Genomic DNA, 15,939 nt, shown 5'->3' on the forward strand with positions numbered 1-15,939 from the left:
GGTTGCAGAATAATTTAAGTCTCTTGAATGCACAGCAGCCTCCCTGAAGGGTGTAGGCAGGTAACACAGTCGGAGCTGTGGCTCTGAGTGTGCTCTGGTGCCGTTATCGTGTGTATCTGAGCGAGTAGGCAGCAGTCCCAGGGTGTAGCCACGCCACTGACATCCGTCCCCAGACCTCCTGTGATGCGCTCTCCAAGGAGCCTGGACGTCCTGGCGGCAGTGATCACAGCACTTGCTTTGTTCAGCGGCTTCTCCTTGCTGGGTTTTAAGCTCTTGGAGGATCGTGGCTGTTCATATCACATTAGCTGCACCGTCTTCAGCACCTACTGCTGAGCTCCACGAGGCTGCTTCGGGGAGTAGGGAGAGACACCAGGTGGGAGGCTGGAGCCAGCTGCTGCCCCCAGGATGAGGCGTCATGAGCAGAAGACGGAGGTCCCTTCTCCCCTCACCTGCTGTCCAGTCTCCACCTAGAGCCTGCCCCGCAGACTTGATAGGAAGTTGGCCAGCAGAGGAGGAATGCTGTTGGCAGACTTGTAGTTCACAGCAAAGATCGGGGTCTCGAGGGGAGTTTGGGGACCGAGGCAGCGATGCAATGACCAGCACAGTCCACCCCTCACGTTTTCCAGGTCCACACATCCTTCTCCACTTTTAACTCAGCATAATGACAGAACAGCTCCATTCCTACCTAAGTGACAGCTCCACTTCACACAAGCGATCCAGCTTGCCCTTCGATCTGAAAGAGCAGACACAAGGCCCCAGGGGCACGTGTCCTCCTCTGGGTGATGGGGGTTGTTTTTCTGGTTCAGTCTGCAAGATAGGGCATATTCAGCTGGGACCGGGGCAACCAGGGGAGAAGTCAGCATTGCCGCTGTGACTGCGGGGACTTGGCTTTGCCTTTGGCCAACACCTCACCTGGCTGGGGTTCTTTGCCTGCTGGGGTGATCTAGGAATCAGAATTCTTACTACTACTCCTCGCCCCCCATCTCCCCAGCTGCTTTAGTTTTCCATTAATATGTACTCTTAGACAAGAGAAGCTCCAGAGCCTCCCCTGGGTTCCATTTTTGACGACATCCAGTTTCCCCTTGGAAACCGGGGTCACTCACCCCAGTCACTACAGGGGCCACTTCTGTGGCATTGGTCATCCAGAACGGCCAAGGGGTGCTCCTGTCTTCCGGCTCAGTGGCGCCATGGCTGTGTTGTCTCTCTTGGAATCCCCAACCTCCAGACCAGCAGACTGAAGCTGTGGGACCAGGAAGCAACAATTCCCCATCTGTATATACTAGGTTTAAAAGAGGCAGGGAGCCCTCCCTGCTCCCACCCGTGGTTGCTAGAAATAGAGCCGATTTGGTTTACAGTCCTCGTCCTGCAGGCATGAACTCCAGCTCGCCTGGATGTCTCCTGCCTGGCTCCACAGGGAATGCTGGACCAATACATGGTGTGTGTGTGTGTGTGTGTGTGTGTGTTAACAATGTACAGGATTTTGCAAACACCGTGGTGGCTGAGGCTCTTTTGATAACTTGGCCCTGCATGGTGAACTAGTGGTTTTAAAATTGCATTAGATGGAAGCCTGTTTTTTCCTCACTTCTCCTGAGTGCTTTGATGAGGCCGTCAGACACCCATCGATGTCCAGGCCAGCGTCCCTCAGCGCCCCTGGGCTGGCTGCCTTTCTGAGGGTGTGCTGGCCTCTTTCTCACGGCCCCAGGATCAGCCTGTGTTTATCTTGGAGAAAAGGGGGCAAATAGCAGCAGCATTAACTAATTAATCAGAGGCTGTTTATCAGTCTATCAGCCTGGACATTGGGGAGTCACCCTGGTGGAGTGATTTAAAAGCGTGGGCTTTGGGGGAGAGCAGATCTGGACCTGAGGCTGCAGAGCTGGTGGAGAGCTGTCTCTCATTTGCTCTGTGACCTGAGTGAGTTCCTTAGCCCCTCAGGGTCTCAGTTTCGTATCTGTAAAATGCCAGCATATTCCCCGGGGCTGTTAAAGCTGAATAGTCGTCAGATAAGGCCTTGGGTAGCACCATGGTCGAGCTCCGAAGACAGTGGCCGTGTTCATCATGTCAGTGCAGAGTCCGATAAGAACAGTGTCCAGGAGAGTCCAGCAGGGTTGCTGCCCAAGATGGGCTGACTGGAGTGATTCTTTGACCTCCCTCCCTTCTCTGCAGAACGAGGCCGTGTGTCCTCGTTGACCCCTGTCCGGGGTCCCATCCGCCTCTCGGATGGTGGCAGACGGGGGTGGACCACCTGGGGTGGGACTGCGAGACAGAGCCTCAGGGGTGTGGTCCAGCCCCAGGCCACGAGGACCACAGGCTTCTGACGAGACGCTCCCCCTCTGAGGGAGAAGCCTCTGTGTGGGAGAGACGCGTGATGCTTGACCGAGTGGAGTGCTTGCAGGAAAACAGGGCCTCTGTGGACCTCATCTCAGGTGGTTGTTCGGTCCTTGGCAGCTTGAGTCTTACTTTATCAGCAGGTGTAATGAGCAGGTCTGGTGCCCCGCGGGACGCCGGGTGCCTCCTCAGCATCATGGCTCGTGGCCAGCTTGGGAGCTGAGGTCTTTGACTCTGGCCAGCAGTGTTGAACCAGCTCGGCCGAAGGGTCTGACTGGGGAGCTGTGTCTGAAGTTACTACGTGTGTGTGCGTGTGCACGCAGGTGATGGGAAGTGGGTGTTACGGATGAAGACCTTCGTGGCCAGTGGTGATTTCCTGGGAACGTTTAGGAGGGAGGGAGGCCTCTGAGGTCCTTGCAGTTCCAGAACCTTCCAGCCGAGTCCCCTTTGCGCCTCCCGCCGTAGCCTTGTCAGAAGTTCCTGGAAGCTTTGGGTTCCTCCAGGTTCTCCCTCTCCTCTTTCTGGCGTCAGTTGCCTGGGGCCTCGTGCTGAGGAATTTTTAAGGATGTGACTTCTCCTCACGAGATGAGGGTGGGGAGTAGGCTCCTGGTTGAACCCGCCCGTGTAGACATTCTCCATTGCTCCCACGCGGCCAGCGTGTAGTGAGTTCCTGGCTTTCGTTTCTTGCTCACAGGGAGACAGAGGGCTCTGCGGGGAAGGATATCGCCTCTCTCTGTGGCTCCCTGTCCCAACGTTTGTTGGTTTGTTTTTTTTTAAGGCAAAATCTTGAGTTTCATAAACAATGATAATACGTGTTATGGCAGGCAAAAAAAAAAAAGTGACTTTCCCTTCTCAATTCCTAGACAGTTGTGTTTTTTTTTTTTTTTTTTTTACAGCTTTAACTTCTTAAAGCTGTGTCAGCTGTTAGGAAAATGGGAAGGAAAAGAAGAGAAAAACAGTGAGTGTGGGAACTGTAAGCAGGTGGTCCTTGCTGCCCTCAGACCAGAGTCTGCAGTGGGGTCCTGGCAGGGATGTGCTGGGCCATCACATGTGAGGCGAGTTCTGAGGCTCTGGGTGGCCCTGGAGACGATGTCTGGCAGGAAGGCACTCGTAAGCTGCCGTATATGAAACAGATAAACAGGAAGGTCCTGCTGGATGGCACAGCGAGCTCTCTTCAGTATCCTGTAATAAACCAGGAGGGCTTCCCTGCTGGCTCAGCGGTAAAGAATTGCCTGCCAGTGCAAGAGATGTGAGTTTGATCCCCGGGTCAGGAAGATCCCTTGGAGGAGGAAGTGGCAGCCCACTCCAGTACTCTTGCCTGGGAAATCCCATGAGCAGAGGAGCCTGTCCATGGGGCTGCAAAATCGTCACACCTGACTTAGAGGCTGAACAACAATAAACCATAAAGGGAAAGGATATGAAAAAGAATTTATATTGGCACAATGGAATCACCTTGCTGTACATCAGAAACTAACACAGCATCGTAAATCAACTCTATTTTAATAAAAAAATTTAAAAGACATTCATATACATTTCCCAGGATCGCCTTTTTAAAAGGATGGTTTCCTTCGAAACCACATCTTAAGACCTTCCAAATTCAAAGGAAGAAAAGGAGAATGTTTACAAGACAAACATTCTACTTTTAGATTTAACTTTCGGACCAAATATGTGACATGGCAGGGTTGGCTTTCTGTGTATTTTTCACATTTTAGAATTCTTCAGGAACTTGGAATAACCAATTTACTGTGCGTTTGTGTCCGTTTGAAGAACATTTGTGAAGTGGTTGAAAACAGGAGCACGGATCCAGGTGTTCCTCCCAGCTCCTGGGCAGACTCAGCAAGTCACCTCCCCTCTCTCACCTCCTGGGCAGACTCGTCAAGTCACCTCCCCTCTCGCAACTCCTATTTACTGAGCACTCGACTCTGAGCCACGTAGGCCCTGAATGTGAATTATCACCCTAATCCTGTGAGGCTGATACTATTGTGATCAACAGTTTCCAGTAGGAAAAGTGAAAGTGAAGTCGCTCAGTTGTGTCCGACTCTTTGCGACCCCATGGATTGTAGCCCACCAGGCTTCTCCGTCCACGGGATTCTCCAGGCTAGAATACTGGAGTGGGTTACCATTTCCTTCTCCAGGGGATCTTCCCAACGCAGGGATCGAACCCGGGTCTCCCGCATTGCAGGCAGACATTTTACCCTCTGAGCCCCAGGAAACTGAGGTGCAAAGAGGCTGCATGGCTCGTGGAGGAGACCCAGCTTCTGTGTCGTGAGGCTGAGGTTTGAGCCCAGGCTGTGTGGCTTCTAAGCCCAAGTGGTGACCACTGTTCACACTGCCCCTTCCTTCTGCACAAAACAGGCTCTGCCACGTGGCTCAATTTTGTTTTCTAAAAAGGTGTGAAAAAAAAAATTGGGGGCGGTATATGGGCTTTACAGGCTTTGATTTATCATAATACATTATTATTTGTGTTCTGAAGACTCTCAAGACTCTTGAGAGTCCCTTGGACTGCAAGGAGATCAAACCAGTCAATCCTAAAGGAAATCACTCCTGAATATTCATTGGAAGGGCTGATGCTGAAGCTGAAACTGCTGAAACTCCAACACCGACTCGATGGACATGAGTTTGAGCAAGCTCTGGGAGTTGGTGATGGACAGGGAAGCCTGGTGTGCTGCAGTCCATGGGGTCGAAAAGAGTTGGACAAGACTGAGCGACTGAACTGAACTGATGTGAAGAACTGACTCATTGGAAAAGACCCTGATGCTGGGAAAGATTGAAGGCGGGAGGAGAAGGGGACGACAGAGGATGAGATGATTGGATGGCATCACCAACTCTATGGACATGAGTTTGAGCAAACTCCAGGAGTTGGTGATGGACAGGGAGGCCTGGCGTGCTGCCGTCCGTGGGGTCACAGAGAGTCGGACACGACTGAGCGACTGAACTGATTATTAGTTGTCTTCGTGATTTATTTAAAAACCAGATTTTGATCATAAATTCAGTCCTTGAGTATAACTTGTTCCTTGAGAAAAAGTCATGCATGTTAAAATGGTTTCTTTCAATGTATGGTTTCTGGAAACAGGTGTGAGAGGCGGAGGCCACCTAAATTCTTACGTTAGGTAGAGCAAGTGTGAAACTTTTCAAAGCTCCTTTTCTTGCCTGACCTCACTTCAGCTTTGAACAACTCTTTGACGTCGGTTGGACAGGTAGTGGGTATAGTTCTAAAGGAGCTGCTTTAAGACTCTTGTCTAACTTCCGGTAGAAGTTACCGGAAGTTCTAAGTTCCGGTAGAAGTTACCGGAAGTGGGGTGGGTCTTCGCTGATTGTCTTTTTTTCCTTGAGCGTGAGCCACACATTCACCTGATTTTGGAATAATTTTGGGTGGTGTCCTGGGCGTTCTATGATGTTGTGTCACAGAGACTCTAGATTCTGCTGCGCTCGTCTGATGAGGGTCGGTTCTCCTGTTGTTTCAGCCTGCGGTTTACTTGATTGGACTCCAGCTGTGAACTCTGTTTCTGAGGTGGGGGCTTCAGGGCTCTGTTCTTCCAGCCTTGACGGGGCTGGTTGGAGAGGGCTTCACGCATGCATGGTCCAGGGGTCAGTCGGAGATGTGGACACAGTTTCTACTCAGAATTTGAAATGTCCTCTCTCTGGCTCCCTCCTTTCTGGGATTCCCCCCTTCATGTTCCAGCAGCAGAAGCACCCCAGGATTCTGTCTTAAGTTTCTCCAAGCCAGGAAAACTGTGAGTTTCTGGGTTTAAGTTGCCCCTGTGGCCCAGACCGGGACTTGACCTTGGCTAAGAGCTGTAAATAACAGGAGCTCCTTGAACTCCCTTTCTTCCAAGTATCAACTCCGCTTCAGTACCTACTTGCTTTGGCTTCCTCTCCAGAGCCCTCAGATAGATTTTCTTTCTTTTTTTGGTTTTGTCCTGTGTTTTAGTTGTCGTCTGCAGGAGACTTGATCTGATAGGGGCTTCCTCAGCCTGTATACAGAAGGAGAGCTGGAAGGACAAATATCAGTATTCACGTTTTACAGATGGACAGATGAAGCACCGAGGAATCCACCTCGGAGCTTGTTAGTAAGGGCTGAATAGAAATTTCTGGGGCTGTGGACCGCTCTCATCCACCTCTTTCCTCACGAGGACTGGCTCAGCAGTTGTCCAGGGGAAATTTCCCTTTCTGCTTCAGTGCCATTGGAAAGACACATGAGGGCTTCCTGCTGATGCTGATAAATCGATCATCCATGGAGGCCGGAACTCCGATGTGCTGGATGGGGCATGTTTTAAGGTCTCTGATTGATCCAGGTTTACAGTTCATGCTTCTTGCTGCTAACTCCATGACCTCACCTCTCTGAGCCCACAGCAACATGCGGTCTCTGCCAGGGTGAATGAGATGCTGTATCCGGAGGGCCTGGTACAGAGTAGATCTTCAGGAGATGTCTCCAAGTCGACTGGAGGAGTCCTTGGGGTGTCTTTTCTGTGATTCATTCCCCCATCTCCCGTGGCGCTGGCCTTGACTCTGTGTCCAGGCATTGGGATTGTGGGAAGAAAGAAAGAAAGAAAGTGAAGCCACTCAGTTGTGTCCGACTCTTGAGACCCTGTGGACTGTAGCCCACCAGGCTCCTCTGTCCATGGTATTCGCCAGGCAAGAATATTGGAGTGGGTTGCCATTTCCTCCTCCAGGGGATCTTCCCGGCCCAGGGATCAAACCCAGGTCTCCCACACTGCAGGAGGTTTCTTTACCATCTAAGCCACCAGGGAAGCCAACATGGGAGGTGGGGAGAAGCGAAACTTCCCATTCAAGATGAGCAGGCATCTCCCAGGCCCAGGATCTTTCTCCGTGGAAGTCTTGGGGGGCCCAAACCCGGTTGTCTGCCCTGAGCTCCCCTTTGTTCCCGTCGCCCTGCTGTCCTTCCCTGGACTATGCTCATGCTGAGGGCTGTAGACCTGCCTTTATAAGGCCTCAGCACTGGCTCGTCCTGCTGTTCTGTGACTGGTGCCCAGTGCTTGTCCTACCCCGATAACTGCACCTGGCTGCTGTTGGCAACTCCCGCCATTGTGAAAGCCTTAATAAAAATGATCAGTTCGGTTCCATCGCTCAGTCGTGTCCGACTCTTTGTGATCCCATGGACTGCTGCACACCAGGCCTCCCTGTCCATCACCAACTCCCAGAGCTCGCTCAAACTCATGTCCACCGAGTCGGTGATGCCATCCAGCCATTTCATCCTCTGTCACCCCCTTCTCCTCCTGCCCCCAATCCTTCCCAGCATCAGAGTCTTTTCATATGAGTCAGCTCTTTGAATGAGGTGGCCAAAGTATTGGAGTTTCAGCTTCAGCATCAGTCCTTCCAGTAAACACCCAGGACTGATCTCCTTTAGGATGGACTGGTTGGATCTCCTTGCAGTCCAAGGGACTCTCAAGAGTCTTCTCCAACACCACAGTTCAAAAGCATCAATTCTTTGGCGCTCAGCTTTCTTTATAGTCCAGCTCTCACATCCATACATGACTACTGGAAAAACTATAGCCTTGACTAGATGGACCTTTGTTGGCAAAGTAATGTCTCTGCTTTTTAATATGCTGTCTAGGTGATAGACACTGTCGTAGAATACTTACCAACAACATCCCAGCAGCCGCTGGCAGCTTGGATAGCATTTTACTACATGCCAGGCCCTGGTTGAAGCCCTTCACATGTATTGACTCCTTTAATCCTCATGACACTCCAGCCACCTTGTACTATGATCATGCCCATTTTACAGATGAGAAAACTTCTAGGGACTTGGGCCCAGGTTCCTAACTCCGGAAACTGTGCCCTTGGCCACTTTGCTGAACAAATTTTTTTTTTTACATGCAGCCGGGTGGGCACCTCTGGCGTAGGGACCCTTCTAGTTTTTTACTTACTTGGACCTGGAGTAGGCAAGGAACTCGAGGACCATGAGGGGCCTGTGGCCAAAGGAAATCCCCCCCACCTGCGGCCAGGGGCCTGCTGTCGGATGTGGTTCAGGCCGGCCGTGCGGGGGAGGATGGGCCGGCCTCCTGCCCAGGGAGGGGTGGCTGCACGCCGCCCTTGCGGGCCAGCTGCAGGAAGGGGAAGCTCATGTGCCCTTTTCTGGCTGGGTCTGATTTTGTGGCATTCACTGTCTCCCTTATAAAGATTTAATTGCTCCATTGTACTGGGGCGTCGGGGCCTAAGTCATCTTTTACGACTGGTGAAAATCGGCTCAGCTGGACTTGGTCTCAGCTCATCCCAGTTTCCTTACCATTTTCAATCCGAGATCTGACTTTAACCTTATCTTTGTTCCGAGTCAAGTTCTGTTTTGTTTTGAAGCTCCACGAGCTGGGTTTAGTGAAGCAATGCTTCAGCCTTTTCCTCCCCCCCATCGCTCTACTTGGCTGACTCTGGCACTGAACATCTATTCAAAGGCCAGTAAACATACGAAAAACATCTGCAAAGGCCGTGATGGGGAGAGCAAACACCGTGACGGGGGTGAGGGCTGCACTCCATGGCCATGGGGTGGGACAGACAGCAGGAAAGGCGCCCTCCCGCCCACGAGCACTCCGGACAGACCCCCGTACCTCAGAAGTTAGCAGTGCGGACTTGCAAAGTCCCAAAGACAAGTTTCCAAATGAAAACGATAAAAAGCCTTGTCGCCTGAAAGGGAGTGAGGTACGAGCCACATAAATTACGCCGACGGGACTTCTGGAAAGCGGGAAGCGTGCTGAGGCGTCGCCCACTGTGGTGGAGAAACACGCCTCACCCGGTTGCCCTTACCGGGTCTGGGGTCTCCATATGGATGTTTCCCCGTGTTTCGAGTAAGTGCTTGCTGAACGCTCGGGTCTCAGAGTTTATGAAGAGGTTTGATTTATGAAGGGCTTGGCTTATGAAGAAAAGATGGTGATCATGTATGCAAACGGTCTGCTGAGGAATTAAATTTGGGGTTTTAGGAGTGAGCCTGCTTCTCCCAGCCTCCTTCCCCGCAGGGTGGTCCGCAGACGGGCGTTGCTGACCTGAGGGCATGGAGGGGACGGGGCAGGGAGCTTTACAGCCTCTTCTTGTGGGTCCACCCCACTCCCTTTGCTGTGAGCAGCGCGCATCCTCCTCTGTAGAGAGAAGATTGGGGTTCTAGCTGAAAATCAGAACTGGGCTTGAGGCCGGCTGTGAAGGAGACGAGGGGACCGCTGGTCCCCGAGAAACTGCCTTCTTGTAAAAAAAATTCTGATTTTTTGTCTGCACCACACGGCATGTGGGATCTTCCTTCCCCAACCAGGGATCGAACATAGTCCCCCTGGAGTGGGAATGCGGAGTCCTCACCGCTGGACTGCCGGAAGTCCTGAAAGTGCTTTCTTTATGGAGTTTATCGGTGAGCAGAAAGGGATATTCCCCTGCATTCTCCCATGGGCTTCCTCAACCACCGATTGGGAAAATGGGAGTTGATGATGTCAGAGGTCTCTTCAGATTTTGTGATTCAGAACTTTTATTATCCAAGTAAATGACTGTAGGGCTTTGTATCTCTAGTACATCTTTAGAATAAAATACTTTTTCGTGGCAAAGTCAGAAGGAGGCATGTGGTCCTCGGGTAGCGCTTCATTCCTTTGCAGGTTGGGAAGGTGGGATGGTGCGCTTTAAAGGGATTCTTTATCGCAAAAGCAGAGGGGCAAGGAAGAGAGTCTGGAAGGCGCATTTGGGGGAGACCCGGGACTGTGGAGCCCCGCGGACGCCGCCTTCGGGGGCTGGGCCTGTGGGCCTGGGCACAGGGCGGCCACGGAAGGGTCCAGGGCGCGAGGGTTGCGGAGCGCTGGGCTCGCCCGGGAACGCGGGTGGGTCCTGCCCGTCTGTCTCAGACTCAGTCAAAGCACCAGGAGAATTTGGGGTGCTGCCAGCGTGGCCTTGGGGGCCCTTCCCTTAGCCAAGTCCGCCTTCCTCACCACGCAGAGGCTCTTATGCTGCTTCGTGAGGCCGGACGCCATTACTTTGATGCAGTCGTCTTCCTCCCCTCTTACACTTGGTTTTACACGCTGGAGCCCTAAGTGTGTTTTCCCTGGGAAAACAGGGCTTCACAGTTGGCAGGACGGGGACAAGCTCAGCTCAGCCTTCTGCACAAGATGCCGTGAAACAGAAAAGGCTAACTGTGCCCGTCAGGTGTGTGTGTGTGTGTGTGTGTGTGTGTATAGGTGTGTGTGTGTGCGCATATGTGTGGGTGTGTATGTGTATATGTGTGTGTGTGTGCGTGCAAATGTGTGGGGGTGTACGTGTATAGGTGTGTGGGTGGGTATGTGTCTATGTATGGGTGTGTGTATGTGTGTGTATGTGTATAGGTGTGTGTGTGGGTGTGTGTAGGTGTATATGTGTAGGTGTATGTGCATGTAGGTGTGTAGTGTGTGTTGTGTGTGTGTGAGATAATTGTGGTGATCTTATGATTCTGAAATTTTTAGCATCCATAATTGATGTGGGGTGCTAAATTGCACCACTCATTAGATTGTACCAGTTATTAAAAAGAAGCGGATTACCATGTGCTTGTATTAAGCCAGGGAGGGGAAAAGGAAGACGGCCTTTCTTTCAAGGCCTTAGGTTTGAAACTGCATCAGATTTTTTTTCTGCTGTTTAGTCACATACTGTGTGCGCATGTATTTGTGTCTTTCTGAGTTGCCGGCCTCTGTTGGGGACATTTCTTCCCCCTGCTCAGGGACTGCCTTGATGAAAGCGCTCAGCAATCAGATGGATACAGATTGAACACATTCACAGGATTCCTTTCATTGTTCTGCCTTACATGTTTGTTTTCTGAACAGCAACAGTAAAAGAAGCCTTTCCTACCTCAGAGCGGCATCCTTGACTACTTGCCGCCCGTTATTTGTTTCAGCAGATTTCCAAGGTGACTGCTGAAATTCCCCAAATATTCCAAAGATAGACACGTCCTTCCCTGTGTTTGCTGGGACTCCTTCTTTTTCCATCTTGGGACTGTCTGGTTGAAAACCATCGCTCTCTCGTTGTTTTGTTCATCTTTAAAAATGTTTATAATAAATCACTGCAGTAGGAAGCAACTCGTGACTAATGGGGAGGCAGCTGGACTAGAAACCAGGGGCCTTGGATGTGGTCTTCTCAGAAGCTGCTTGTAAGTCACGAAACCGACGCCCGCTCCCTGGGTGCTCCGTGCTGTGCTCAGTCGTGCCCGACTCTGCGACCCTTTAGACTGTAGTCAGCCAGGCTCCTCTGTCGGTGGAATTTCCCGGGCAAGAATACTGAAATGGGTTGCCATTTCCTTCTCCAAAGGTCCCCGGACCTGTATAAAATAGGCTGACAAACTTTTTCTGTGAAGGGGAAGACACTAAGTAGTGAGGGTTTGGGGAGTCTCTCTCACAGCTATTCAGCTCTGCCCTTGTAGGGCTGCAAAATGCAAAAGCAGCCCCCCACAATATGTAAGAGAGCAATGACAATGTGCAGACCTGGCCACGTGCTGGACCTAACCTGTGGGCCATGAAACCTCTGGTTTCAGATATCCGTGTGACGAACATTGCTCTGTTTTTTTCTTATGGGTTTATAAGTTCAGTTCAGTTCAGTCAGCTTTTTGTATCAGGTGGTCAAAGTATTGGAACTTCAGCTTCAGCAGTTCTTCCAATGAACACCCAGGACTGATCTCCTTTAGGATGGACTGGTTGGGTCTCCTTGCAGTCCAAGGGACTCTCAAGAGTCTTCTCCAACACCACAGTTCAAAGGCATCTATTCTTCGGCGCTCAGCTTTTTTCATAGTCCAACTCTCACATCCATACCTGACTGCTGGAAAAACCATAGCCTTGACTAGACGGACCTTTATGGGCAAAGTAATGTTGACCACAGCCTTATCTAACTCAATGAAACTAAGCCATGCTGTGTAGGGCCACCCAAGACAGATGGGTCATGGTGAAGAATTCTGATAAAACATAGTCCACGGGAGAAGGGACTGGCAAACCACTTCAGTATTCTTGCCTTGAGAAGCCCATGAACAGTATGAAAAGGCAAAAAGATAGGACACTGGAAGATAGGTTTATGAGGGGAAGGTTAAATGTTGTAGTGAAAGCACTAGAGAAATTTAAGGGAGGGTTTTCTGTTTCTAGGTGAGATTGAGTAGTTTGGGGCAAACTAATGATCCCGACAACCAAAGAAAAGCCGTATGAAATACTTTTTAAAAATCATTCTGTTTAAGGCCTCTGAGAGGTGCTGAGACAGCGAGGCCTTGGCGGGGGAGGGTGCTGAGGAGGTAAAGACTGGGGTGCAGGGCCTGCTTGGGGGATTGGAGGATGCAGGCACAGAGGACGCAGGAGTCCTCCAGCTGAGAGCTGGGCCCTCAGAGAGGGGGACCAGCTTGCTCCAGATCAGGGCGCCGGGCCCTCCCGCACCTGCTCCGTCTGCTCAGCGCGAGGGGAGGACAGCCGTCTCCTGAGGAGGCACCCCCATCACAGGTCCCCTCAACTGTTAGTACGTGATGCTGGTATTAGTCAGAAGTTATTGTCATGCCATTGCAACTAAAAAAACAAGAGGAAGACAGATAATAGAGACAGACTCACAGGTGAACCATAATTAACTGATGTGTGATATAGTGGAAAAAGAAAAAAAGTTTACAAAAAACTATGATTCATACGCTCAAGAGAAAAAGTTTTAATGGAGAAAATAGGGGGAAAGATGGAAAACTTCATAAGAGAATTGGAACCTGTAAAGAACCGAGTGGAATCAGAGGATCAAACAAATCTATAAAGAATCTGTTTGTGGGAAAGTACCTGAAATAAAAGAACTGGACAGCATGCGGAATCACAGAAGATCAGATGTAGCGGAAGACAAGGAGGAGTGAACTGGGGAAAGATTAGTGGAAGCTATTCAAACTGAAGGGCAGAGAGTTAACAGTGGAACAAAGAGAAAAGAGACAAGTGGGTCACAATGAGAAAGTCTAAGGTATGTGTGACTGGAGTCTCGGGAGAAGATGGGGACAGGTGGGATAGAAGCAGTATTTGAAGAGATCATGGCTGAGAGTTTCCCCCACACTTGTGAGCCACATCAGCCCAGAGAGTCAAGAAGCTTTGCCAACTCCAAGCGTAATAAAGACAGAGCATAGAGTGCCGAATGGATGAAGATGCTATCAGAAGCACGCACCACGCTGGCGCTTTAGACTTCTGTTACCAGTGGGTGAGACCCATCACAGCAACGTGGATGGACCTAGAGACTGTCGTACTCAGCAAAGTAAGTCACAGAGAGGAAGACGCATATCATACGATACCATTCAACGTGGAATCTAAAATGTGACACAGAGGGACGTACCTGCAGATCAGAAACAGATTCACAGACGTGGAGAACAGATTCGTGTCTGCCAAGGGAGTGGGGAGGGATGGCTTGGGATTAACAGGTGCAGACTATTCTATGGAGAATGGACAGACAACAAGGTCCTACTGTAGAGCAGAGGGAAGTAGATTCAATATCCCGTGATAAACCATAATGGAAAAGAATATGAAAAATATGTACATGCATGTATATGTGTGTGTGTATATATATAAAGCTGAATCACATTGCTGGACGCTGGAAATTACCACAACATGGTAAATCAACTATACTTCAATAATTTTTTAAAATGTATTAGTTTTTAATTGAAGGGTAATTGCTTTACAATATTGTGCTGGTTTCTACCAAACATCCGCATGGAGCAGCCATAGGTTTTCTGTGATGTCCCCTCTCTCTTGAGCCTCCCTCCTACCTCCCTCCCCGTCCCACCCCTAGGTTGTTACTGAGCCCGGGCTGAGTTCCCTGGGTCGTACGTCAGACTCCCGTTGGCTGGCTGCTTCACGCGTGGTCGCGTATGATTCCACGTTACTCTCTCCACACGTGTTTTAAAAGGCAGGATGTGCCTGGAGCTGCACCGCGTGCGTCACACGCGTCCTCTCGTTTAGTCCTCGGACACCTCTCTAAGACACGTGCCGTTATTCCCACCTTCGTCCAGATGGAACCTCTCAGGTCCAGAGAGGTCAGCAGTTGCCAAGCCACCGTGCAGCTCGTGAGGCAGAGGCAGCATCGGATACAAGCCTTGGGGCTTTGGGGCCCCTCCCTGAACTGCTGCGAGTCAGTGGCTGGGCTTCTGGTCGGACTGCTGCTGGCAGCTGGCTTTTAGACCTTGGGCCCTGAAGTCCTGTGGCCCTGTGAGTTTTTATCAGGGAGAAAAAAAAACCATTCAAGCCTGGATTATTAGGATATGACATGCTGGGACTTCCCTGGTGGCCCAGGGGCTGTGACTCCACGCTCCTAGTGCAGGGAACCTGGGTTCGATCCCTGGTCAAGGAATGAAGATCTCACATGCTGTGCGGTGCCCTCAAGGGAAAAAAAAAAAAAAAAACCAGAGACAAGAGTGACCTGTTGATCTGCCAGGCGAGGGAGAGAATTCGCTTACACTGCTTACAGACAAGGCTGATGGGGGCTTACTGCGGCGCATTTTGGTATTTGCTGATGGTGGAGGCGTTCTGGAAGGAAAAACTACTTCTGGGTTCACTGGCCAAACCTGTACCGTCTGAGTAAATTTGAGGTAATGACTCAGATTATTGAGACCCTGCCTGCCAGATAATGGAGGAAAATGGGGTTATTCATTTGAAGTAGCTAGGTAATTGGGTCTGCCTCCCTTTGATAATGTAAACATGGTCATCGTGTATAATTGTGTAATTGCCTGACAGGGCCCTATTCTTTCTCTCGAGTCATCTGTTACTGCCTGTGGTCTGGCCCCTGGGTTATAGCACATGAGGTTATTACAGATAAACTCCAGTACTTAGCTTGGCTTTCCTAGTGAGACGTACATGCATGTATGTGCACATGTGTATATACAGGTGTGGAGTTGTGTGTATATTTTTAATTAAAAACGAAAATATAGAGGGGTATTTTAAAGTTTGATTATTGCTGATAATTCGTGTAAGAGTTTTAAAGTAGTGTTTGCCTCCAAGGCAAGCCACCTTCGCGTCTATTTGAGATTGACCCCTCTTTATAAGAGGATTTTCATTGACCCACCCCCACCCCCTACCAGAAAGTCTGTATTCGAATGTAGCAGAGATTATTCCTCGTCAAAGATGGTCAGAGGAAAATTAGGTTAGGTTTGTTAGCTGCAACCTGATCTTTACCTAACGAGGTCTGTGTTGTGGTTTTGATGTTGAAAGAAAAAGTGAAAGTAAGGTGTTCGTCGTCTGACTCTCTGCAATCCCATGGACTGTATCCTGCCAGGCTCCTCTGTCCATGGAATTCTCCAGGCCACAATTCGGGAGTGGGTTGCCATGCCCTCCTCCAGGGGGTCTTCCTGACCCAGGGATTGAACCCAGGTCTCCTGCATCACAGGCAGATCCTTGACTGTCTGAGCCACTGGGGAAGCCCTTTGCTGTTGAGGCACGCACGTTTCTCTGCATCCTTCCTGAGCCTGGCATTGGCCCCTGCCTCAGGGGCCTCTGTGGGCTTTTCCATCTCACTTTCCAGAATGACTGGTGTCTTCTGAGATCTCTCCATTTGACTCTGGGGCTGATCCTCCTTTGCCTGTCATTTCGTTTCAGAAGTCTGGCCAGTCGAGGGTAGGGGCTGCCTTATGAAGGATAAATTTCTGGAGGAGGGGGAGCAGGTGGAGAGGGAGTGAGTGGGTCACGT

At 50.5% G+C, this 15,939-nt stretch overlaps 1 protein-coding gene across 6 annotated transcripts in view; it reads left to right on the forward strand.

Moving 5' to 3' along the window:
* The window catches only part of RFTN1 (raftlin, lipid raft linker 1), a 228,674-nt gene that overhangs the window by 38,645 nt on the left and 174,090 nt on the right, over positions 1 to 15,939 (forward strand). The window contains exon 1 of one of the 6 annotated variants that reach the window (XM_086390856.1): positions 8,770 to 9,125. The exons of the other annotated variants lie outside the window; for them this stretch is intronic. Within the exon in view, the coding sequence (XP_086246982.1) occupies positions 9,107 to 9,125 (19 nt within the window). The 5' untranslated portion in view covers positions 8,770 to 9,106. Of the gene's footprint in view, positions 1 to 8,769; positions 9,126 to 15,939 lie in introns of those variants that run through there. 6 annotated transcript variants of the gene reach the window in all.

This window comes from Bos grunniens, chromosome 1, assembly GCF_055505025.1.
Source record: "Bos grunniens cultivar Pamir isolate PY7600 chromosome 1, Bosgru_T2T1.0, whole genome shotgun sequence".
In the NCBI taxonomy this organism is placed as follows: domain Eukaryota; kingdom Metazoa; phylum Chordata; class Mammalia; order Artiodactyla; family Bovidae; genus Bos; species Bos grunniens.